Genomic DNA, 22074 nt, shown 5'->3' on the forward strand with positions numbered 1-22074 from the left:
AAAAACAGGAGAAAAACAACCGAAAAATGCAAATGAATCCTTTTTTTTTTTTCTCTTTGATTTATTCAAGTCTTTTCTCGTGCCCTTTTAAGGGCACATGTTGTTTATCCACCTCTGTTTAAACCCGAGTTCATCAAAGAGCTAGTTAATTAGCGTTCACAGACCTCCCAATACGTGTCTACATTTTTTCATTAGCAGCAAAGTGAATTAGATCACTTCGCATCCAATTTACCTAATTTTTTTTTTATTTCTTAGAATTTTTCCACAAAAAAAAAGGGATGTTCTTTCGTCCCCATTTTTTGTCGATGGTACCATCTTCATAGGGGAAAGGGTAACGTAATACAAAACAAAAAAATGTTCTCGAAAAATGACGCAATTACCGAAACCTTGGAAAGTGATAGTCAATTGTTTTTTGCGGCTTCCCTGGAAAAGCCTATCTTAAACTCTCGCTCTCTCCGGCCCCTATTTATTTCCTATTCATAGAGTTGCGAACAAAAGATTTAATAACAATCAAAGTATAAGCACAGGAGGCAAAAAATAAAAACACGACAACCACATCAGCATTAGACCCACCCACCTAAAAGAAAAAAAGGTCTGCGTGAATAAAAATGTACATGATGCTCGCATGGCGGAACAGAAGCATCACGACCATAGCCGATTACATCAACCTTGGCGGTTATAACAATGCGTGGTTTAACAAAAAACGTTTCGCTTTCGACATATCTAACATTTTCTCTCTGTCGTCATTGTAGAGCAGCAGGTTTTTTGAGGGGAGGAGGGTGTCTTCTGATGGCCGACTGACCGCATTCTCCTAATTTTGAATCCCTTCTCTTTAAATTTTAATCGAAAAAAAAGTGAATGACTTCAGCAACGTGAGTATGAGCATAATGTATTTGTAAAGATTCGAAATCTACTTTAACAACAACGAAGGGAAAACAATAAAACAATAACAATGTCTGCGGCGATTCAAATGCGTCAACGCACGATGAATGCCGATCGGACTATTCTATGTAGGTATGGTTAGTAAGTATGGAACTCAGAGTTCCAAGAAAACAAAAAAACAAATCTTAATAACTGCATAAGTTATTGGGGTCCAAATTCGGTCGAGTTTTGCGTTCGTTCGTTTACCACCATCGCTCCACCTGTTTGCGTATGTTAGCACGGTTGCCGATACGGCGGCCATTGCGATAAGCGGCTGGAATAGGTAAAGGTCCATCAAACTCCAACACGTCATTGAAATCCTCCTCGAGAACAGCTTCTTCAGGGGTGGGTGCAACAGCTGGAAATTCAACGATCCTAGCTCGAACGGGAGCGCTGAATTTCTCGGGTTTCGGCAACGATTTCGAAATGATTCGCAGCAAAGATTCAGAAGGCGCCGAAGGAGATTCAGCGGCTAATTTCTCGGGAGTAGGAAGAGATTCGGATGGAACGAAAGATTCAACAGATCGTGCTCTAGTTGGGGCTCGAGGTGCAGTTTTATATTGGGCTGAATATTTAACTGGAAGGACGACAGCCTTCGGGGTCGGTGGTGCGGGACTTGGACGCGTGTAAACGGCTTTGATTTCCTTGTCGGCGTTCGTCCTGACATCCTGATCGACCTTGATTTGCTGATTGCTTTTAACCTCCTGGTTGATCTTAATAATTTCTTGATTGATTTTTATGACCTGATTGACTTTGGCGGCCTTGTTGGAGGCAGAAACGATAGTCCTCTTCCCTTTATTGTCCATCATTTCTGTTGTTGGGACGTAATCCGGATATTTGGCTTCTCCTTCGTAACTGACTTGCATTATATTGCCAGTCTCAGGTGCTGACCTGTAATTAACGAGCTGGACACGACCGTCGGGCAAGTTGACTCGATAAGATCCCGTCACCACATCACCATCGCGTTTCTCCTGCTGTTCGAAATCGTTGAACGTCTCCTGATCCTTGATGACGTAGCCAAATGAATACGATCTGGGATTCTTCTGGTTTCCAATAGATCGAACGGCCTGCATCTTTTATTTCAATATGATTAACCTTACAAGGATTAACTTTTCTCGTCGCTTATATTGTTTTATACCTTGATTTTGAGGGAGTCTTCTGGTCTGGCTTCGTTCTTCACCTCTGCTTTCATTTCTTCTTTAACCGCTGGTTTTGCCACCTGTCTGACAACCGGCCGTGCGATCTCCGGTTTGAACTCCTCTTTGATTTCTTCCTTTGCGATGTTCAATTGCCTGGATGCTGAAGGTGTAATCACTACCGGATTGACAGGAGTTTCCCTTTTGATGGCCGAATACGGCCGGGCAATGGGAATCTTAAATTCCGGATGGTAAATCCTGATGGGGGGACGCTGCGATCGTTGCTGAGCGTCACCGCTGACAGAAGCGGCAACGATGACGACAATAAATGCCAAGATCTACATGGGGTGGGGAGGGGGGAAATCCAGGTAAATTAAAGATTTCACGATTTCAGAATTGGGAATAAAGAAATAACTACCTTCATGCTGATGTGTTTGGCTAGGAAAGGTTGAAACTATTGTGACGATTGAACTATGTCGAGTCTGTTGTCTTATATATGCGGCCGATGGCCAGCGATGGCTTCAATCCGGGGCGTTTTCTTCCTCCATCTATCTAAGTTGCAACACGTGCTATAGGATACACCCGGAGAGCCTCTTTTTTTTTGTGAACTGGAAATGGAGAGAAAAAAATAAAATAACACGCGTACAAAGAGGAAGAACAACTAAATAAAAGAAAAACCGGTTTTTAATTATTATCTGTTTTTTTCTTTTTCAATTTGGTCCTTTTTTTTATTTGCTTATCTGGAGAACTTATAGAATGTGAAACAGGCGAACGACATTCGCCCCTCGACCGGTAGTAGCATCCAACGAGAGAGTAGCGCATCCACGGCTTTCACCACCCGTTTGCTCTTGCGCGTACCTCTTCGCACACGGCGTCAAGAAGCGCTGCATTTCGCCCGATGGATTCCGCCTTCGTTCTTTTTGCTTTAGCGAGGAGAAAGTGGGAGAAACGAACGTGAGGTAATATACAAAGGAGAAAATGAACTAAATCTGTCGCCAGACGGACGACAGGTTTGTTTTTTCAGAAGAATCCCGATCCGTTTTACCAAACGATATCTATGTCGTCTTTACCTCATAGGTGATAGGACACTTTGGAAAAGCTGGTGATGCCCAAAAAAAAAAGAGATTGTAGTATCACCACCAATGTTTGTCTATTGTTGTTGTTTTTATTTTTTTAAATTCAGAAGTTCACCTTAACTTTGACGAGTACACCCAACGTGTCCCGCATCAATTGCGATAAATCATCATCGTGAATTTTCGAGTTTGACAGATGGATGTCGTCGCATTCGGCCCACATCCATCATTATACGTTTTAATGGATGGTGATAGAGCATTTCAATCGAGGCTCCTCACACAATCAATTCATTCAACAATTTCTTTTGGGGGGAGCGCACATTGTTCTATGATCGGCCCGCATGATTCGTGATTATTCACTCATCACCACCATCGCTAAAATTGATCGTAAAAAGTGAAAAGACCTCATCGATTCGATGTATAATGATTGATATCTATCGTGTAACATAAAACGCCTTTATTTGATAGCAATTTTTTTAATTATCAGGGATCTTCGCGGAATTCATTTGCTCGGTGTCCATCATAAAAATGGTACCGATATCCATCACGCTCAAAAAAAAAATGACTCATTAGCGACGTGGACCAGATGACGATGCCAAGAAGTTAAAAGGGGTCGAGTCGACATGTTTTATTTGCATTTAATGTTTTAACTTGCATGTCAGGTAGACCAATTTTAGGGCAACGTCCAGGTCTCGTTCTTTTGCGACTTTCTATTGCAGCAGACAGCAAAAATCGAATCAGGCTTTCCTTTTTTTTTTTTGCTCTGTGTGGTGGCTACAATTTACAGTTCCCGTAAATATTTACACGATGTTTTGTTTCTCTAAGGTAATAGCTCTCATCGTAGACGATGTCATCATTGATAGTCCCCGTGCAGACATTCAATGTCCTCATTATGGCTGTTCTAGTGACATAAGCCAATTAATGGACCTTATTGAACAGGACAAATCAATTTCCAGTTTCTTGCATTTGTATTTAATCGAATTATTTGAAAAGAATTTATGACTCATTATATTGCCAATGAATAAAACGTGAGTGAAAACGAAAAAATGCGCATGTCTAGGTATTCGCCGATGGATAACAATCCCGATAATCGAGTGACCTAATAAAGCGAACGGTGAAATCGAAGAGGTCGGCCGCTTATGTCTCGTCCAGCTATTTCGTAATAATGAAAATCTCGTTCTAGGCAAACCAGACTAGACATTCAATGCGAATTCTATGGGTAAAAAACGAAAAAAAATTTTTAGTTCGCGATACTGACTTCTCTATAATGAAACGTGAAAGCGCTTTCGGTTTAGCACGACTATTTTCACGCGTGCTTTATAATTTACACGTTTGTTCCGTATAGAAACTCCCGCGGCTTTCGATTTCCCCTCTCCATTTAAATAATGACGTACCAAGGTCAAGATCGTTGACGTAGAAAATAAAAAATTTAATTAAATAGGTAGGCCTGCGTGTTTCCATTTCACCATGGCTTTTCACTTTCTGGAAGAGGCCCAACACTCATCCGCCCAACTATGCATACCTTTCTATTTTCGGAAAAATGAAAGCATTATGTAGAGGCCTATTATATATTTTAAAAGAAAAGCCACTCTTTCCTAATTGAATGCCACGATGATAATGCAAACATATTCACCTGATGCCAAGGTCACAATCATTTTATACTCACCTGATGAATAGGAAAGAGAGTGCCGTTTGTATATCAAGAGCGAAATTGACCCAGTTCCTCCAGCCACTGTGATTATCGGGTTCGTAGAATTTTCTGAAATGAAAATCTTAAACCGGTTGAAAATATTCTTCAGTTTCCTGTATTGTAATATCTCTCAATAATCTCCGAAAAAAATGTCATTCCATCATGGCAACAGAAAGTTTATAGAAGGCGGTATACAAATGTGCACGCTGATGCCACCTATTGCTAGAACCTACCAAACCACTTATCATTACCGATATCGGTCACGTTTTTTTTTTCAGTGACAATGGTCTAGCCATTACTATCTATTAGGTGGGTTAATCATACCTTTAAATGAACCGAGAATTAATTTAAAGTCCCCGGGCAGAGACGCACTTGTCAAAAGAGCCGTTTTTGATGACATATACAGCAGACAAACGCGGAGAAAAAGCCCTACAAGAACAGGATTAGCGGTTAAGTGCATATCTCAACTGGTGAAACCGTTCCTGGAGGAACAAGGGGAGAGAGAGAGAGAGAGCGGAGAAAGCAGCACCTTTTTCTTTTGTTTGCCTTTGGTATCCCTCCGTGTGAGATGTTTTCTCGAAAATAGAAAAGAATCCCCAAGAATAGCAAACATTCTATATAGCGTGTTTTGTGCAACATCTCTCCGAAATGCCATTCGAGTGGAAAAAGTACTTAAATGATTCCAACTAGAAAAACAGACCCATATTTGCTTTTTTTTTCTTTCTGACTTTCATTTTATTTCTTTAAAATCTCTCGTTTTTCTTATATCGCTCTCTTGAATCTGGTTCCTCCGTGCAACACTTGCCCGAAACAGAAAATAGTCGGTTGATGACTCGAGTTTTCTTCTCCTTCAGCTGCTCGGTCATAATCTTCTTCTCGTAAAAGAAAAAAAAAAACCACGGCCATTTAACCTGTCGGATATAGTTGTGTCCTCGATGGAAAAGAAGATGGTGTACTCAGACAGGTGTACGATGACACAGGTGAAAACGCTGATGGGCATTTTTTTTGTTGCTGTGTGTTTGCCCATCCATCGCCGCTTGTTATCTCCCTCCCTTGTTTTTACCCTCTTCACGGACCTTTTGTTATTGTGGGAAAAAGCATTTTCACTTTTTACGGAATTGAACATTGTTGTATCCTCAGTCGTGTGTGTGTGTGTGTGTTTATGTGAGGGTATATTATTTCTTTTAGCTTAAACAAGCGGAGAAAGTCAGAGAGTGGTCCTGCATGAGCGTCCGGCAATTAATGAGTCGTCGTAAACCGGTCGAGGTGAAAGTGAACAATGGCATATCTTTCCCCCCTTCCATATTCTCTTTGCTGGCCGTCGTACATTTTTTTCCGCCTCGCTGGACGTACGCTACGAGCAGCTGCTGTACGAGCTCCGGCTCTATATAAGAGGACTATGTTGGTCTTCAAGCACAGCTCATTCATCGTTTATTTGCCGACCAACGAAACCCTCCCGTAAGCAAGTTCCACGATGAAGGTAAACATTTTTGAAAGTGTGCGACACATCCGCAGGAAAAACAAAACATTTGTTGATTTCTGTTTTTAACAAGGTGCTCCTCATTTGCGCTGTTGGATGCTGGATGACGGTGGTATCGATGCCAGTAGCTCAAAAATCATCCCTCGATCATTTAATTATCCCCTACGAGAATTCACCTGTTGATTACGGCCTTTTCGCATCCGATCAAGGCTCACAATATCAAGACGAACCGACAGTAAGTATTTATCGTTTAAAAACATTCAGCACAAGAATATTATTGATGCATTTTGGTAAACTCGCGTAGGTTATCACCAACTACAATGTAGGCACGTTCAGACAAGGGGATTTCTTGACAGTGCCTCTTGGTGCTTCGTACACAGTTGGCGGTCCCGATCATCAGAACCGTTTGAAGAAAGGAATCGTCGTCGGAACAAAGCGTTTCTCGTTGACCAATACCGCTGCTGGCTATCGACCTGGCATTGTTTTGTAAATCACTGATAAAACACACAGACTTTTGATTTCGAGAACCGAACATTTCTGACAACACCTCGAGTGTTTTGTATAGATTTCACACGCGTGTTGGAGTGCACGTCATTTTGTTTCACGTATAGCGATCCCTTTGTCAACGTCTATTTTGCTCAGGTAAGTAAGAAGGCGTTTCCCTTTAATGTACAACGGTATGTTACAACTGCCCACATCCTCAATACACAAGTTCATTTTTAAAAAACGATTAAAAGAAATTACGCCATTAATGGCAATCGATGTAATTGCCTTTGTTTTTGTGCAACTCGAATCTTTTAGTTTTTCACGCACGACGTGCGTCTGTCTGCGGCCCTTTTTACAACGTTCTCTTCTATGTTTTGCGGTATCTACAGATATCCGTACTTGGGTATAGTTTCCTTCAATGCCAAACACTCGTCCTTGTGGGTTGTGGCTGCGGCTGTAAGTCGACATAACACACACGCAAAAAGTTCGTGATTATATGAGATTGATAAGTGCGACAGTAAAAAATAAAATATTGAAAGGAAACCGAGGCTCTTTTTCGAGGTACTTGGACACGCGTTGACGAGAACGATCAATAAATAAAATGCACGTCCTTGGTTGCACGAACGCGCAACCAAACGCGCAGGTATTGTGTGGCCGATCGGATGTAGTTAACGTAACAAAAAAAAGGGCCACCAAACACAGCAGTAGTTCTCGAAACAGCTGTTCCACATGGTCTGTCTCGACGCAAAGTCTCTGTATGTGTATACACTTTCTGTGTAGATCGATTTCTATTTATTCTCTACAGCGTGAAAAGAGACACAAATCGGAGACGTCTTTTACGTGAGGTAAGAAAAAACTGGAACTTGTTTACTATACTAGGTTAAATACAAACAGCGGGAATAATCGAAAAATGAGAAAACTTTACAAACGAATATTTATGCGATGACACGACTGGAACAGAAACCTTACAGTTTTCTCAGTGACATATTTCGCTTCGTTCTCGTCAATTGGGAACCAGTCTTCTGTGACGATGAACAACTCGAACGAGCAATTATATGTTGGTCGTCTTGATGAGCAATGGACACGAAAAAAAACGTCACGGTCATGTGTGAAAGCTTCGCTTTCATTTTGACGAGTCTAGTATGAGACAGCGTAGCCCATTTGAAGTTGTTGTCCAGGTCCTATGCTATTCGTTGTCAACTGTTGAATCTTTCACGACTTTCTATACCCTTCACTGCTGTCGAATACCGAATCAGGCAAACACCCAACGCAGGGAATGTTAAGACAAAAGATACGAATCACAAGACTCGTCTTTCCTTGTTTTCACTTCTGCTTGTAGTCGTGATTTCTTCTCAATTAATTTGCTGGGTTGCAGTAGAGTGATTACAAGTGATTCTTGGTTCGAATTAATGTTATCCGGTCACTGAATCCCAGCCACCTAAGGTAACTCGTTCTGATCTTCCTAAGAAACATCTTGTTTTCCTGTGATTAATTTCACCTGCATCTAGAATTTAATTAAATTCCTTAATGAAAAACAGTGGTGTGTAGAAGAGTGATTCGTTTTCTAATCCTTCCTTTGTTTCTGCTCTTGATCCATATCGATGGGATGTGATGGGCAAGTTAATTGCTCTCTCCTTCCATCCAACATTGGTGATGTGCCAACATTTGTTTGTCTGACACGTACCTCTATTAGTCACCTACGTTAAGGTCTGGAACTTTGGGGCTTGTTCGACCTTCAACGTTTACATTGAAGGACAATCACCTTTCCTTGTTTACCGATAGCCTTATATAAAAACATCGCTCTTCAATTGTCAGAGCAAGTTAGTTCATCAGTGTTAGTCAACTGATTAACACCGTGACGAACACGTCTGTTGCTCCCAAACACGAAATCCTCTTTACCTTTTGGTTGACTGATTTTCCAGCTGGTCTTTTTTTTAAAAAAATATATAATGGCTCATTCAACGTGCGTATCCTATTCAAGTTGTTTGGGATTTTGACTAGACCACAACCATACTTAATAATTAGTTAGCTAATTGTGCGTCTGTATATTGATTAGTTTCTACTTTTATCTTTAATCATTTTAGAGAAACTCAACCGCCATCAGTTGCAGAAGTATCGATTGCCACTGGAAATTCGGAACTTGGCAATCCTTCCGGAGACGATAATCCAGAAGAGATGGGCGGATTACGCAACCGACTATTATGTCGTTTCGTCAGTTCGACGTGCTTCCAGATGAACCGGCGCAAAACATTAGGAGAAAATCTTATGGAAACACCTTTGCGAAGATGTCTGTCGACTTTGGACATAACAATGCTTGGTATACGTGTTACGTTATAAGACTATGAATTCAGGTCAAAGTTAAATCAGACAATCATCGTTAGGTATTGGACATATGGTGGGTGCTGGCATTTACGTGTTGACGGGCACAGTGGCTCACAATATGGCAGGACCAGCCATCGTTTTGAGCTTCTTAATCGCTGGATTAGCTTCTGTTTTAGCTGCATTGTGTTACGCGGAGTTCGGCAGCCGCGTACCTAAAGCCGGATCCGCTTACGTATATACTTATGTAACCATAGGAGAGTTCTGGGCGTTTGTCATCGGCTGGAACATTCTATTGGAACACATGATTGGTACGTTTTCAAGATCAGATTTAAATTGTATTAAACATTTATTATGTGGACGGGTTACGCACAGGTGCGGCGTCAGTGGCCAGAGCCTGGAGCGGCTACGTGGATGCGTTAGCTGGAGGAGTAATTGCTAACGCAACGGCCGGAGTTTTCGGTGAAATGCACAACGACATGATGGCCAAAACGCCAGATTTCTTAGCCTTTGCCGTTTGTCTGGCTTATTGCGGATTATCTACTTTGGGAGTTAAGGGCTCCTCTTACTTTAACAGCTTCTTCACTATGGTAGGCTACGTTCAATATCTTTATTGCATTATTCTTTCAATAATTTATAACTTTGTCAGGTAAACATTGGCGTCATTGTATTTGTCAGTGGATTCGGTTTCTATTGGGCTGATTACCACAATTGGACTGATTACGGTGGGTTCGCGCCCTTTGGGTTCTCCGGAATCTTAAGCGGGGCGGCTACCTGTTTCTATGCGTACGTGGGCTTCGATAGCATCGCCACCTCGGGAGAAGAGGCTCGTGACCCGAGTTTCTCTATCCCGGTGGCAACTTTCGTTTCGATGAGCGTCGTTTCGTTGGGCTACATGTGCGTTTCGGCTGCTCTCACCCTGATGGTGCCCTATACGCTCATCAACCCGACGGCTGCTTTACCCGACGCTTTCGCCTCTCACGGCATCACCTGGGCACGCATCGTCATTAGCATCGGTGCATTGGCCGGCATGACGACCACCCTTTTCGGCTCTCTCTTTTCTCTTCCACGTGGAGTTTACGCTATGGCGCAAGACGGACTCCTCTTTAAAGTCTTCGCTCGAGTCCATGAGAAAACCCAGGTGCCACTAATCACCATCGGTGTTTGCGGCCTATTTAGCGCCATCGTGGCACTATTTTTCGATATTGAAAAACTAGTCGAATTCATGTCCATCGGTACGTTGATGGCATACACGATCGTCTCGGCAGCTGTTATTATCCTACGCTATCGCCCGCTAGTCAGCAAGTCTGATGTACTCCCGTTAACGGAGACCCCACCATCACCTGGAAGTGCCAAGGAGTTTGTCGATGTTTGTATAATTAACTATACTTGGGTGTGTGTGTGTGCCATGAATTATTGTTTGATTTTGGGATAGATGCTGAACGAAGCCGGCCGGTTGAAGCCGAAATTCTATTGGATTGAAAGGATCTTGGGCAGCTACGAGCCGGGTGTTCTTCCAGCCACTTGTGTTTTTATTTTCACCGTCAGTTGCTCTTGCATTTTTGCTATTCTTCAATGGGGAGGAAGGGCCGTCTACCATCCAAACGGGCCAGAATGGTGGCTGGCTGTATTACTAACTTTCCTCGTGGCAGTTTCTCTCATTAGTGAGTCCATCACGGTTGCATTGTTTTTAGCTTATTTATCGCCAATTTGTTTTCCTTCATTTAATTATTTAGCACTAGTCCTTATTGCTGTTCACAACCAGTCGACCGAAGGCTTACGATTCAAAGTTCCTTGGGTTCCGACTCTTCCAGCTCTATCCATCGCGGCTAATGTCGCTCTTATGGTGAATTTGAACCCGATGACGTGGATTCGATTCGCCATTTGGATGTCAATAGGTATGTGCCTGCCTAATATTGCTATCCAATCTGGATCCCGTGAAATGCTAATCAAAATGATCTGCAGGATTCGTAATTTACTTTGCATACGGAATGCGACACAGCAAAGAAAACGCCGCTGTCAGTTCTTACTCCGGCTTACTGAAATCCAACTCCCGTTCGGGTGAAGTGGGGTTCTACTCTAACAGCCAAGGATCTTCCCAGCACACCTTCGTCTCAAACAGAAAATTAAAACGCTATTTTAAAAGTCACTATATCTACGTCAATGTTTAAACTTTAGATCTATTTAAAAAGAGAAATTTGTTCTTAACTATTCAGTTACCTTTCACATTGTATTACGGGCCATTGGAAAAACAAACAAAAAATAGAGGAGAGAAAATGGCCGGAATACACGTATTATATGCAACAGGCAATCCGTTTAACCGTGTGTTTTGAAATTTAATTGTAAGTCATGTAGCGAGGTGTTGCGCTAAACTTAGCGTACGACTTGATAACTTTGTTGACAGCTTCCAAGAAATCTTTTTCGGTTGCTACCTTTCGACGAGCACGAATAGCAAACATGCCAGCTTCGGTGCACACTGAACGAATTTCGGCTCCTTAAAGTTGAAATATTGATGACTGTTAGTTTTAACAGATTTTCTAAACTTGAGTTGGTTTTATTACCAGTGCTGTTGGGACAGAGACGAGCCAGCAGTTCAAAACGGATATCTCTTTCCACGCTCATAGAACGAGCATGGATTTTGAAGATATGCGACCTGCCTTCCAGGTCGGGCAAACCGAATTCCACTTTACGATCCAAACGACCGGGACGCATTAAAGCTGGATCGAGAGTATCAGGTCGATTGGTGGCCATTAATACCTGAAAGAAAATTGCTAGTTTTAGTTCGATAAATGTTTAATGTCGTAGGATGGTTTACCTTGATGTTTCCTCGAGGATCAAAGCCATCAAGCTGATTAATCAACTCTAACATGGTCCTCTGGACTTCGTTATCTCCACCAGCACCATCGTCAAAACGAGCCCCACCGATAGCGTCGATTTCATCAAAGAAGATGAGACATGCCTTTTTTGTCCTAGCCATCTCGAACAATTCTCTGACCATTCGAGCTCCCTGTTATTAAGTTAAATCATTTATTAGCAAACCATTACGATAAATGAGCAAATTTTATTCTCATACCTCTCCGACGTATTTCTGAACAAGTTCGGAACCAATTACTCGGATGAAGCAAGCGTCTGTTCGGTTAGCTACTGCTCGAGCACAAAGCGTTTTGCCTGTACCAGGTGGACCAAAGAGCAAAACTCCCTTGGGTGGCTCAATACCAAGATTCACGAATCTCTCCGGCTGAAGAAAAAGAAAAGCTACTTATTAAATTCATGAATCAAGTATTACCGTAGATCTACATTACATGAAGAAGAGGCGTTTCCACGACTTCACGGAGCTTTTCAATTTGTTCTTTACAACCACCGACATCACTGTAAGTAACATCTGGTTTTTCCTCCACCTGCATCATTGTGACGGTGGGGTCAATTTTGGGTGGGAGAGGAATGTGGATCTGATATTTGTTGCGATCAACACCAACACGCATGCCTTCTTCAATGTCTGTGGGAGCCACTGAATCAGCCAGATCAACCACAAATTTGGCAAACTGTTTAACATTGATGATGTATTTTGGATCATCGGAATCTGCATTGATAATTTTGGTGCAGCGGGCAACCTAAAACACAGAAAAAATATTCTGATTCTGACTGCTACGCAAGAATTGAAAAACTTACTTGTAAAGGGTTGCTCATTGGCTAAATTTTGTTTATCAGCTGCAAGGTCCCACAGTGCTGGAGGGGCTAAACCTGTATCTGATTCTTTAATTCCAGCGAGCTCATTTACACGCTTTATAATAGACTGAATGTCTTCTTCTACATTTTTAATTGCTTTGGTGTATTGTCCTTGTCCCTGTAGATTAAGTTGAAGAAATAAATAAAAACTGATAGGACAATATAACTCTTTAGACATCGTGACTTACATAGGTCTTAAGAATCTCGATGTCTCTTTCGTCGAGAGCTGTTAAGCAAAGCAGAACGCAGAGTAACATTTTGGATGATCGAATACCAAACAACTAAAAATTTACCTTTAATGTCTTTCTCTTCTTTGACTTCTTCATTTTTAGTCTTACGCATATCTTCTCCTAAATGATCGGGCATTTTCACGGTTTTTTCGAATTGTTAGGAAGAAATATTCAACACAGGAGCAGAGGAACTATTTCGCTTCGTGACAAGCCGAAAATTTTGTATAACAAAAAGAATATGAGCTTGAAGTATCTTCTCACTTCATGGGTTCGACGTTGGTGCCTGAGGGCTGGCGAAAGTTTCTGATTTAATGCATTTGCTAAAATATTATTTTAGTAACTTCGTCAATAGTTTAAGAATAGATCCTTTATTTGTTTTGTTTACGCTTAAGGCCATTCTAAGGCTACATAAATACAGTTGTAAGCGTCGTGTCGTGGTAAGCATATCATACACAGCAACAAATAGCATTTGTCAAATTTCAATACTTTTGTAGTTCCGCATAAATGACTGAATTTACCTGATTTACAATGTCATGTGATTGTCTGGGAGGAAAATTTGCTCCCACAGCCTCGCCTTCCTGATTCACATTATTTGGAGTTAAATCTAATTCAGCGTAAATTGTTTCGTTATGAAATACAATAGGGATAATGTTTTCGTAATGGGCGTTTTGCGGTGCTACTTGATTCTCACGTCTTGACGTTGACATATCTCTATAGAGGAAAGCATTATCTAATATGTCTCGATTGCTTTTGCTTCCGAGACATTTCATGATTTTCGATCTGGAATTTAATAAAATTATGAGTTATGACCAAAATTTGAATGACACTGAAAAACATTCGAATACCTTTGGGTGAAAAGTATTCCGCAACCCACCAGAGTAAATACAATTGCAGCGGCTGCCAAAGAAATCCAAACAATAACGTGGTTACTTTCCTGATTTCGGTTTCCTTCACCCAGATTTGTTGCTGAATTGTTTTCGTGACCAGGAAATCCAACATTCGTTGGAAAAATCCGATGTAGCTGTGTGGTCAAAGAAAAATTCGGTTGGGGTGAATAAGAAACATTTGGTGGTCCAGTTGTAGGTGTAGTTGGCAAAGTAATTGGGTATGTAGTTCTGGTAATTACTACGTATGGTTCTGTTTCACTTCTATATTCTGTTATGTGTTGAGTGAAATTAAAAGTTAGTGAGACTGATTCACTCAGGATTTCACTGAAACATTTAGTAGCATATGGCTGACTATTACTCACGACAAAGCGAATTGTGCATCATTTGGCCTTTCACGCACTTCACACGGTTTTGCATACTTCTGGAGGAAATGTGGCGCTATAAGTGAACATGACAGCACTCCCAAATCCAAGTACAAGGTTCCATTTGTTCCCAGAACGTTCTCCAGATTGACGTTTCCTTTTGGAACATTGAGATGTTTAGTTACATTCGTAGATCTACTGAATTCACTGCACCCATGTGTATCTAAATTGCCGTTTTAATTAGAATAAAAATATGCATTGTTACGTTTAAAAAAAACAGGGATTTAACTTACAACAATTAATGCAGTATGACGCATTGCTATAATAGTAACCGCAAGGACTTTTTAAATTTTTTCCAATAAGGAATGGACCGATGCAAGTAGCTACCGGTTTAGTTTGGTCGGGATTCAAAACAGGTCTATTAAAGTGAAAATACATGACCGGACGCACTTCAGTACGCACGCTCAAACCTGCTAAGTTTTTATTGATAAACTGTTATGCGTTATAAAATTGTTGATGAGCACAAGGCTTTTAACATGTAAACCTACCAATACTGAGCTGAAAGGCGAGTGTTGACAATAGAACTAGAAAATTCCACGACACTTTTCCTGGTTGAGATGCTCAATAAGCGAATACGCATTTTCCTGTAAATGGGCGTTTTAAGTATCCGAGCGGAATTTGACCAATCTCAGCAGAATTTCGACGTTAGTTTAAAACTAGACGTTTTGTGCGTTTTGCTCACGGGACACGAATATGCTGTTGTCAGTAAACAAAAACCGCCCCTCAATCCGATAAGAAACGAAATGGAGCATTGAAAAGTGTCGACATTTTTTCCGGAAAAGGAAATTTTGCGGTATGTCAGCTGCTAAAGCACGTCGGTGTTTGCATACGTTCGTGCTAAAGCCGACAAATGTATTGTTGATATGCTCGCCATTATTGAACGTAGCAAATTTAAGTTCTATAAATGGATTCAATCTCAAAATACTTAAAAAAGGAAAGAAACAGTATGCCAAAGTCAATTTTGCATTTTAGTCTGAAGAAACACAAACCAACGAATAAAAACGAATCAAAAGTTAGCGACCAAAAAATCTGTTACATGATCAACATCGGCAGGAGATTGCCTGACGGCAAGCTCACCAACCTTGCTTAAAGTTTCCACTTGATACATTTTGGAAAGTTTCAATAGTTGTTTATTGGTGGCGGATATTCCCAAACAACCGGTGTAAATGAATCTCAAAAAGTGTTCCAAAACAGTGGGATCGATAGACGAATCGAACGTGACATTCGGTTTTTCAGTTCCACTTGTTTTACTCAGCAGGGTGTTCATTACTGGACTTCTAGTTGCCAGTACAACCTTGTGTGCTTCCATCACTTTGTCGTTGCCGATGAATACGTCAACATCAGTGAAATGCCGCTCGACGGCGGCCTGCCAAAGTTCTGTGATCCACAACGTATCCATAATTTCGTAATGATAATTTTCGATAGTGTTCCTCAGTTTAATACAGAAACTGATATTCTGTCGCTCGTAGAACGAGTCAACAGTTTGGGCCATGAAAAGGAATAGTTCCACCTTGTCCTCTTTTTTTGGTTTCATTTTTATCCATTTCCTGAAATCGGTCGAATAAAGCACTTCGTTTACCTCGAAGCCAAGGCTTCCGTGATCCATGCAAATGAGATGAATCCAAGGCTTTTCTATGCTATTGGTGTACAACATTTTTCCGGTGAGATATGGGGAAAACAGTTTGCTGTATTGATATTCAATAACAACGTTTGGCGAAAGGGCTGTTGAATTAATTCCAAATTCCCAGCAGCACTGAAATGTAGACGCATTAGGATCATAAAATACTTCAGTCTCTTTATCTGGCCTATAATTTAAATTACAAAACATCATTACTTAATCTATTGAATAGTTAACAACAGGTTTTTACCATGTAATCAGGACACAAGGCGATGATTTACTACATTCCGAATGCAATGCAGTAGCTTCTGGATTGAGACTAGCTATGCAACTCATTATTTGTTGTGCATCGATTTTCCTCAGTGCAGACCGGCACAAGTTAACTAGAGTAGTTAATTGATAACGTTCAGCCAATTTCAGTAGCTGCTCTTTGGCCAGAAAAGGCGTTTTCGATTCACCAGTGTAGAGAAAGTAAAGAAATTCTTCCACGATGGCAGGATCCACATCTTCAATGTGGATTTGATGAGGGCCATCTCTTTCTGGCTGTTGACTAGCGAATTCTTCTGCCAATACTTGACTACGAGCAGCCAGAATTGCTTTGTGGGCAGCAAATGTCTTATCCTGACACACAATTTCAACGTTGGCCCAATATTGACTTTTGAGGGAGGCATTCCACAGCTGATGTTTAACAAGTCGATCAGACAACTGGTAAGAACAGGAAGAGACGCTACCTTCGACCCAAATTGAGAAGACAAACGTGCACTTCCCAACAACCATTTCTGTAAGATCAGCCGTAAAAAACTGCAAACTCTTGCCATTTTTCACCTTGTTCCACACTTCTTTTTCTCTCATTTTCTGACGGGTTTCCGAGTCTTGTTTACCATATCTTACTTCCTTTACTTTCAATCCAATAGTATTCAGGTTAACTACCAATAATAGTACTATAGGTTGATTCTTATTTTGATTTTTGATGCAAACTCTGAATATTTTCTCTCCGCGGAACAGGATCATTTGTGACGTAATGGTATCGGGGTCTTTTTCGATATTCTCCAGTACCCACTCGTAAGACACCATCATCACCGAGTTACCCATAATATTAGCCGGCATTATTCTTTAATTCGCTACGCCAATAGCGCTGGATTACGGAAGACGATACAAAAAGAAAAAGAACCTTTCATTAACTTGTGAAATTTGAGAAAACTCGCCTGCAGTTATCAAGTTGTTCTTCCGAAGGGAAAATGCTTTAACGCAGAGACAATCCCCAGAAGTCTACATCCAACCGGTACAACGTACAGACTGAAGGCAGATGACGTGTACCAGCATCTGTATCAAAGTAAAGCGTTTGACGACGTTTCATAAGTTTTTTTTTCTGAGTTGGTAACGACCTCAAAATCCTGTCGAATCAAGGTAAAGAGCATTTCCCTAGCGTTTTGAATTTTGGGAACGTCCCTAATTGTTATCGTCGTCTAAAAATATGTGACATGAATAACAGCTACGTATTTTATGCACGGTCAGCACGTATAAATATAGCCTTTTCATAACGAACAGATACGATTTCGAAGCTCGAAAACACCGATGGCTTTCTACGTAATATTTTTGGAAAGCGATTTGCGCACGTTGAAGCGAAAAGTTGAATGACTTCCTAGCTGTTAAAACAACGATAACATTCTTTTTATTGGTATGGACAACCAGCAAACAAACCGTTAACTTTAACCATCTGTCGATGAAGTGTTTATGTTTCATTAGCAAAAATGGAAAAGGAAACTTTACAAAGGGAAACTTTTTCAGAAAAATGTGAGGATGAAGGTCGTCAGTTTGTCGACGTCTGGGGAAATTTCGCTCACCAATTTACTAATTTTGCTCAACGTTTTTGCTTCGTACATCTCGGCCAATGCAACCATTTGGGTTTGGCTGACGGATGGATCTAACGAACCCGTATGAAGAAATTTCAGAAACAGATTCACGACTTCGAGATCCATTTGAAAGGAAACGGCAGGTTTGTCTGCAATGTCGATTTTACAAGGAAGAGCATCCAATTTGGAAGTGACATCCGCAGAAATTCGATTGGCCAGTTGACAAATTTTTAACAACGTTTCAACTTCGTAAGATTCGGCCAAGTTGAAGAAGCTGTTTGTTAGTGGCCGACCTGTCCAAACGACCAGTATAAAGGAATTTTAAAAACACTTCAACTACTTCAACATCGATATTTTCTTCCACAGCCATTGACGATTTGCCCAGGTGATCGATGTCACCCAACAGGACATTCAAGACTGGACTACGTGCGGAAAGAACAACTCGGTGAGCTTCGAGTTTAACAGCACCGACGAATATTTCCACATCCGTCCACTTGTGTTCTAAAGCGAACTGCCAAAGTTGCGTTGTCCACGACGTGTCCATCAATTCGTAATGGTAGTTTTCAATAGTGCTGGCCATTTCCATGCAAAATGTTACGCGACATCCGTCACGAAACGTTTCACTCGTTTGACCCACGAACAGAAATAACTCGACATCTTCTGCTTTTCTCTTTTTCATTTCGATCCAGGTTTTTCCGTCGGTCGAATAAAATCCGTTCATAGCTTTGAAACCAAAATTGCGATGGTTGACGCAGACTAGATGGATCCACGGTTTCTTTACGACGAATCCATGCACCTTTCCGGTGAGATGCGGGGAAAACAACTTCTCGTGTTGATATTCAATGACAGTGTTGGGAAAGAGAGCTTTAGCATCGACCTTCAGTTCCCAACAGCATTGGAATGTAGATACACTTTGATCGTGGTCAATCACAATCTCTGCATCCGGCCTAAATTCAGTGAATGAATACATTTTTAAACGTAATTAATAAACGAAAACATTCTCTCACCTGATCAGGACAGATGATGAGGCTTTGACTTCCTGGTGCATTCCGGTAGCTGCAGGATTTAAACTAGACATGCAGTTCATCACTTGTTGGACATCGATTTTGGTTAGTGCAGCACGACACAAATTCTCGAGAGTCGTTAGTTGATAACGACTGGCTAACTTGAGAAGCTCGTCATTAGCTAACACTGTTTTCGGTTGGCCGGTGTAGAGGAAGTAGAGGAATTCTTCCATAACTGAAGGATCGACATCTTCCACGTGGATTTGATGAGAGCCCTCGTCTTTTGCTGGATGATCTTTAGCGAATTCGGCTGCAAAGATTGGACTGCGGGCAGCAAGAATGGCTTTGTGGGCGGAAAATGTTTTGTCTTTACACTTCAACTCAACGTCGATTCCATGCTCATGTTTGGCGGAGGCATTCCAGAATTGTTGCGTAATAAGACGATCGGAGAGGTGGTAACAATACCCAGTGACACTTCCTTCAATCCAGATTGAAAAAGTAAAGATGCACTTGCCCAAAAGCCTTTCAGTGAGATGGGCAGTGAATAACTGCAAGCTTTCGCCATCTTTCTCTTTCTTAATTTCATTTTCTTTCATCTTCAAATGGGATTGTAAACCTTGTTGACTGTATCGAATTTCTTTCACCCTCATTCCCATTCTATTGAGATTGGTGGCCAAGAATATCAAGGTAGGATTCTTATCTGTTGTTTTCTTCACACTGACACGGAATACTTTGTCTCCATTAAACAGAATCATCTTGGATAAAACTGTTTTGGTTTCTTCTATATCTTCCACTATCCATTCGAAGGACACCATCAACACCGACGTACCCGAAATTGTTACTGCCATGATACCATCTATTCTGCCATTGTGTAGAAATAATTCACAAGTTAATGAGTGACGTGGGAAAATAGATTTGTAGAAGAACCTGATGTGCTGTTTTATATCGTCCCTGCTGTGTTTTTGCTGGCAGCAATTTCGAAAGTGGCAAATAGAAGGCCTTGTAATGTGTTAAGACTACGATCTGCTGGAGCAATGACTTTCCAGCCTTTCTTTTCCAATTTGTGGACACCTAATGGAAGGAAAAACAAGGAACCTGCGTCACTACAACGTTTTGTTTCTAATTGCGTTGACGTCCTCTTCGTGGAAATCATCCCTTGTGATTTGATCCTTCGAAGGTCTTGGCCGAGTACGGCCGGGTCTTTTTATGGGTCTTTGATTCTTTTTCGATATCTTTTGTTAGCCGATTACACCCAAGTGTTGGTTTCTGCTGTGGTTTACAGCAAAACTTAACTCAATAGACTTCTCCCATGTTTTTATTTCTCCTGCGTTTCTACATGTAAGAAAACACAATTGGTGGGCAAAAGAAAGCCCTGTTATGATGGGCAATGACGTTGAACGTAGGCAGATTTGTGTAGGATAAAAAAAAAAAGATAAGTTGTATATGCAATAAAGTACAAACTGCACTTCAGTCAACATAGTCCATATGTCCTTCCTATTTTAGTGAAGTGCAGATAACAAGATGGATTACGCAACCTGACTTATGGTCCCTGAAAAAAAGTAAACCGCAATATCTATCTCGTTAATCCCTAACTCAAATTTAAATATTTGCATTCAGTTGCTAATGCAAATGTCTTGTTGACAACCCAACGATTCAAACGGAGGAAGGGTAAGAAACGCCAAGGACAAAGAGAGAACAAATTTTAATTTCTATCTTCATCCCTTCCCTCTAGAAATTCGAAAACAAATAGGACAAAAAGTGAAGATTAAAAATTTACATTTTTAGCCTACCCCTTCCCTCTAGAGATTTGAAGGCAAACAAAAAGTAGAAAATCTATTTCGTTGCCCATCCCTCGAATACTCATTTGAATAAACATTTCGAAAACAAAACCTAATGAAATGAATCATCTTCTTTGTTTTAGTCGTTTTCCCGCATTTTATTAGGTCAAACTTGTTTCGTCCCATTGACACTGCATTTTAGTCAGTCGGCCACGTCCAACTCATTCCGCTCGACTTGCTCGCAATGGCTGCATTCCAATTTCCCGAAATTCCACTAAATAAAAGACCTACTAAAACCCCTGTGACATTATTTTAAAAAAACTGATTAATCACGCCAAAACAGCATAAAAATTTATTTCCGATTCTCATAAACATGTTGTTAAATATACGACAAGAGCATTGCCCAACCGAAAATAGGATTGCAACATCTGCTAATCGATGATGCAATTCCCTTACGGTTGTTGTCTGAATGGCGCAATAGCCAAGTCCTTTATTCAAAAGTTAGACATGGAACCGACTGTTGTTACCACATAACAATCCAGCACTAACAAGAAAAAGGTACAGTTTACAGTGCCAACCGTTCGCCGTTCATATTGTCGTTTTATTTGTTATTTCTCTTTCACCGTGACAAAAGTACTTAGAAAATGGATTTCAAAGAAGGTTGTTCCATTGTGCAAGCTGACCCAATAATTACCTGCCCATTCTATTTGGAAAATCGCTGTCGATTTGGTGATCGGTGCCGAAATCTTCATCCAGTCGATCAATTACTTTCTTCACCTAATTCTTCAACCAAAACGAAGCCAAAGAAGAAAGAAACGATAGAAACAGAAATAAATCATCCAAAAATGCGAACGGCTTCAGATGTCATCCATCGAATCGTGTGGGATCCAGCTATAAACATCTCCGACTTCCGGGTGATCTACCTGGACCGTTTCACCGGATTGGGTTGCGTTACATTAGCCGAATACGTGGCTCACGATGCGGACGATCCTGTTATCCCTCAGCATCGGATCCAGCAAATCTGCTACTGTCCATTCACCTCTTCCGACAGCCGGTGCGGATGGGTCGTCTGGGAAAAGAAGAGCCGAACAGATTATGTTTTTGGTAGTGCTGGAAATGCTGGTACAATCAAATTACTCGATTTGATCGAGCACGTGAACAAAACGAGTCGTCCACTCACGAACTAAACATATTCTATTCATAACCGCTAGATGGCATTGCATCGAAGCTCCGACCTCATTTGCGAACGAAAAAAAAAAGAGGGGAGAGTAAAGAAGAAATGTAAATTGTACATAACGATGCAATGGAATACACACAACTGGCTCGTTATTTTGTTTTCTTTTCATACGATACAGGTCATTATGTTCTACAACTTATTGTCCATAGGAATCGTGAAAAATTGAAATGACTTTAAGGATATCAGCCCCGCAGAGAGAGTTCATTAAATAAAG

At 41.0% G+C, this 22074-nt stretch overlaps 7 protein-coding genes and 2 long non-coding RNA genes across 12 annotated transcripts; 3 read left to right on the forward strand and 6 right to left on the reverse strand.

Moving 5' to 3' along the window:
* Nucleotides 1-873: 873 nt before the first annotated feature.
* On the reverse strand, nt 874-2634 carry LOC116930974 (actin cytoskeleton-regulatory complex protein PAN1). Its single transcript, XM_045178774.1, has 3 exons — nt 2476-2634; nt 2060-2395; nt 874-1994 (listed from the first exon to the last, which is right to left on the reverse strand). The coding sequence occupies exons 1-3, from the start codon at nt 2479-2481 to the stop codon at nt 1125-1127; spliced, it is 1212 nt and encodes a 403-aa protein (XP_045034709.1). The 5' UTR covers nt 2482-2634; the 3' UTR covers nt 874-1124.
* Nucleotides 874-8657, reverse strand: LOC123475747. Its single transcript, XR_006651052.1, has 3 exons — nt 8647-8657; nt 6809-6811; nt 874-1001 (listed from the first exon to the last, which is right to left on the reverse strand). It is a non-coding gene; the product is annotated as an uncharacterized LOC123475747 (long non-coding RNA).
* LOC116930998 lies at nt 6148-7030 on the forward strand. Its single transcript, XM_032938476.2, has 3 exons — nt 6148-6300; nt 6374-6535; nt 6605-7030. The coding sequence occupies exons 1-3, from the start codon at nt 6295-6297 to the stop codon at nt 6788-6790; spliced, it is 354 nt and encodes a 117-aa protein (XP_032794367.2). The 5' UTR covers nt 6148-6294; the 3' UTR covers nt 6791-7030.
* LOC116930952 (cationic amino acid transporter 4) lies at nt 8620-11416 on the forward strand. Its single transcript, XM_045178772.1, is given in 9 exon segments — nt 8620-8749; nt 8871-9103; nt 9168-9416; nt 9481-9695; nt 9755-10474; nt 10541-10769; nt 10842-11003; nt 11071-11158; nt 11160-11416. Coding segments are annotated over 9 exon segments (1986 nt in total). The 5' UTR covers nt 8620-8735; the 3' UTR covers nt 11236-11416.
* Nucleotides 11322-13293, reverse strand: LOC116930973 (26S proteasome regulatory subunit 7). 2 transcript variants are annotated; one of them, XM_032938441.2, is made up of 8 exons: nt 13125-13293; nt 13020-13057; nt 12775-12949; nt 12408-12716; nt 12179-12343; nt 11921-12112; nt 11667-11862; nt 11322-11599 (listed from the first exon to the last, which is right to left on the reverse strand). In XM_032938441.2, exons 3-8 carry the CDS (start codon nt 12790-12792, stop codon nt 11442-11444), a joined length of 1038 nt encoding a protein of 345 aa, XP_032794332.2. In that variant the 5' UTR covers nt 12793-12949; nt 13020-13057; nt 13125-13293; the 3' UTR covers nt 11322-11441. The 2 variants fall into 2 exon arrangements, with proteins under 2 accessions (XP_032794332.2, XP_045034710.1); XM_045178775.1 differs by having other exon boundaries at nt 12755-12949; nt 13125-13291.
* Nucleotides 13294-14073: 780 nt separating this feature from the next.
* LOC116930977 lies at nt 14074-15069 on the reverse strand. Of its 3 annotated transcripts, none has more exons than XR_006651051.1 (4): nt 14859-15069; nt 14604-14780; nt 14311-14533; nt 14074-14216 (listed from the first exon to the last, which is right to left on the reverse strand). It is a non-coding gene; the product is annotated as an uncharacterized LOC116930977 (long non-coding RNA). The 3 variants fall into 3 exon arrangements; XR_006651050.1 differs by having other exon boundaries at nt 14604-14802; XR_006651049.1 differs by having other exon boundaries at nt 14604-14783; nt 14859-15068.
* Nucleotides 15070-15325: 256 nt separating this feature from the next.
* Nucleotides 15326-17272, reverse strand: LOC116930966. The gene is made up of 3 exons (XM_032938426.2): nt 16239-17272; nt 15407-16175; nt 15326-15343 (listed from the first exon to the last, which is right to left on the reverse strand). Exons 1-3 carry the CDS (start codon nt 17093-17095, stop codon nt 15326-15328), a joined length of 1644 nt encoding a protein of 547 aa, XP_032794317.2. The 5' UTR covers nt 17096-17272.
* A 247-nt stretch (nt 17273-17519) lies between these two features.
* Nucleotides 17520-19937, reverse strand: LOC116930956. The gene is given in 4 exon segments (XM_032938410.2): nt 17520-18105; nt 18107-18788; nt 18849-19706; nt 19773-19937. Coding segments are annotated over 3 exon segments (1860 nt in total). The 5' UTR covers nt 19694-19706; nt 19773-19937; the 3' UTR covers nt 17520-17772.
* A 1096-nt stretch (nt 19938-21033) lies between these two features.
* On the forward strand, nt 21034-21952 carry LOC116930990 (leukocyte receptor cluster member 9). Its single transcript, XM_032938467.2, has 2 exons — nt 21034-21181; nt 21258-21952. The coding sequence occupies exon 2, from the start codon at nt 21268-21270 to the stop codon at nt 21808-21810; it is 543 nt and encodes a 180-aa protein (XP_032794358.2). The 5' UTR covers nt 21034-21181; nt 21258-21267; the 3' UTR covers nt 21811-21952.
* Nucleotides 21953-22074: the final 122 nt, after the last annotated feature.

This window comes from Daphnia magna, linkage group LG9 (genome assembly GCF_020631705.1).
Source record: "Daphnia magna isolate NIES linkage group LG9, ASM2063170v1.1, whole genome shotgun sequence".
Taxonomy (NCBI): Eukaryota; Metazoa; Arthropoda; class Branchiopoda; order Diplostraca; family Daphniidae; genus Daphnia; species Daphnia magna.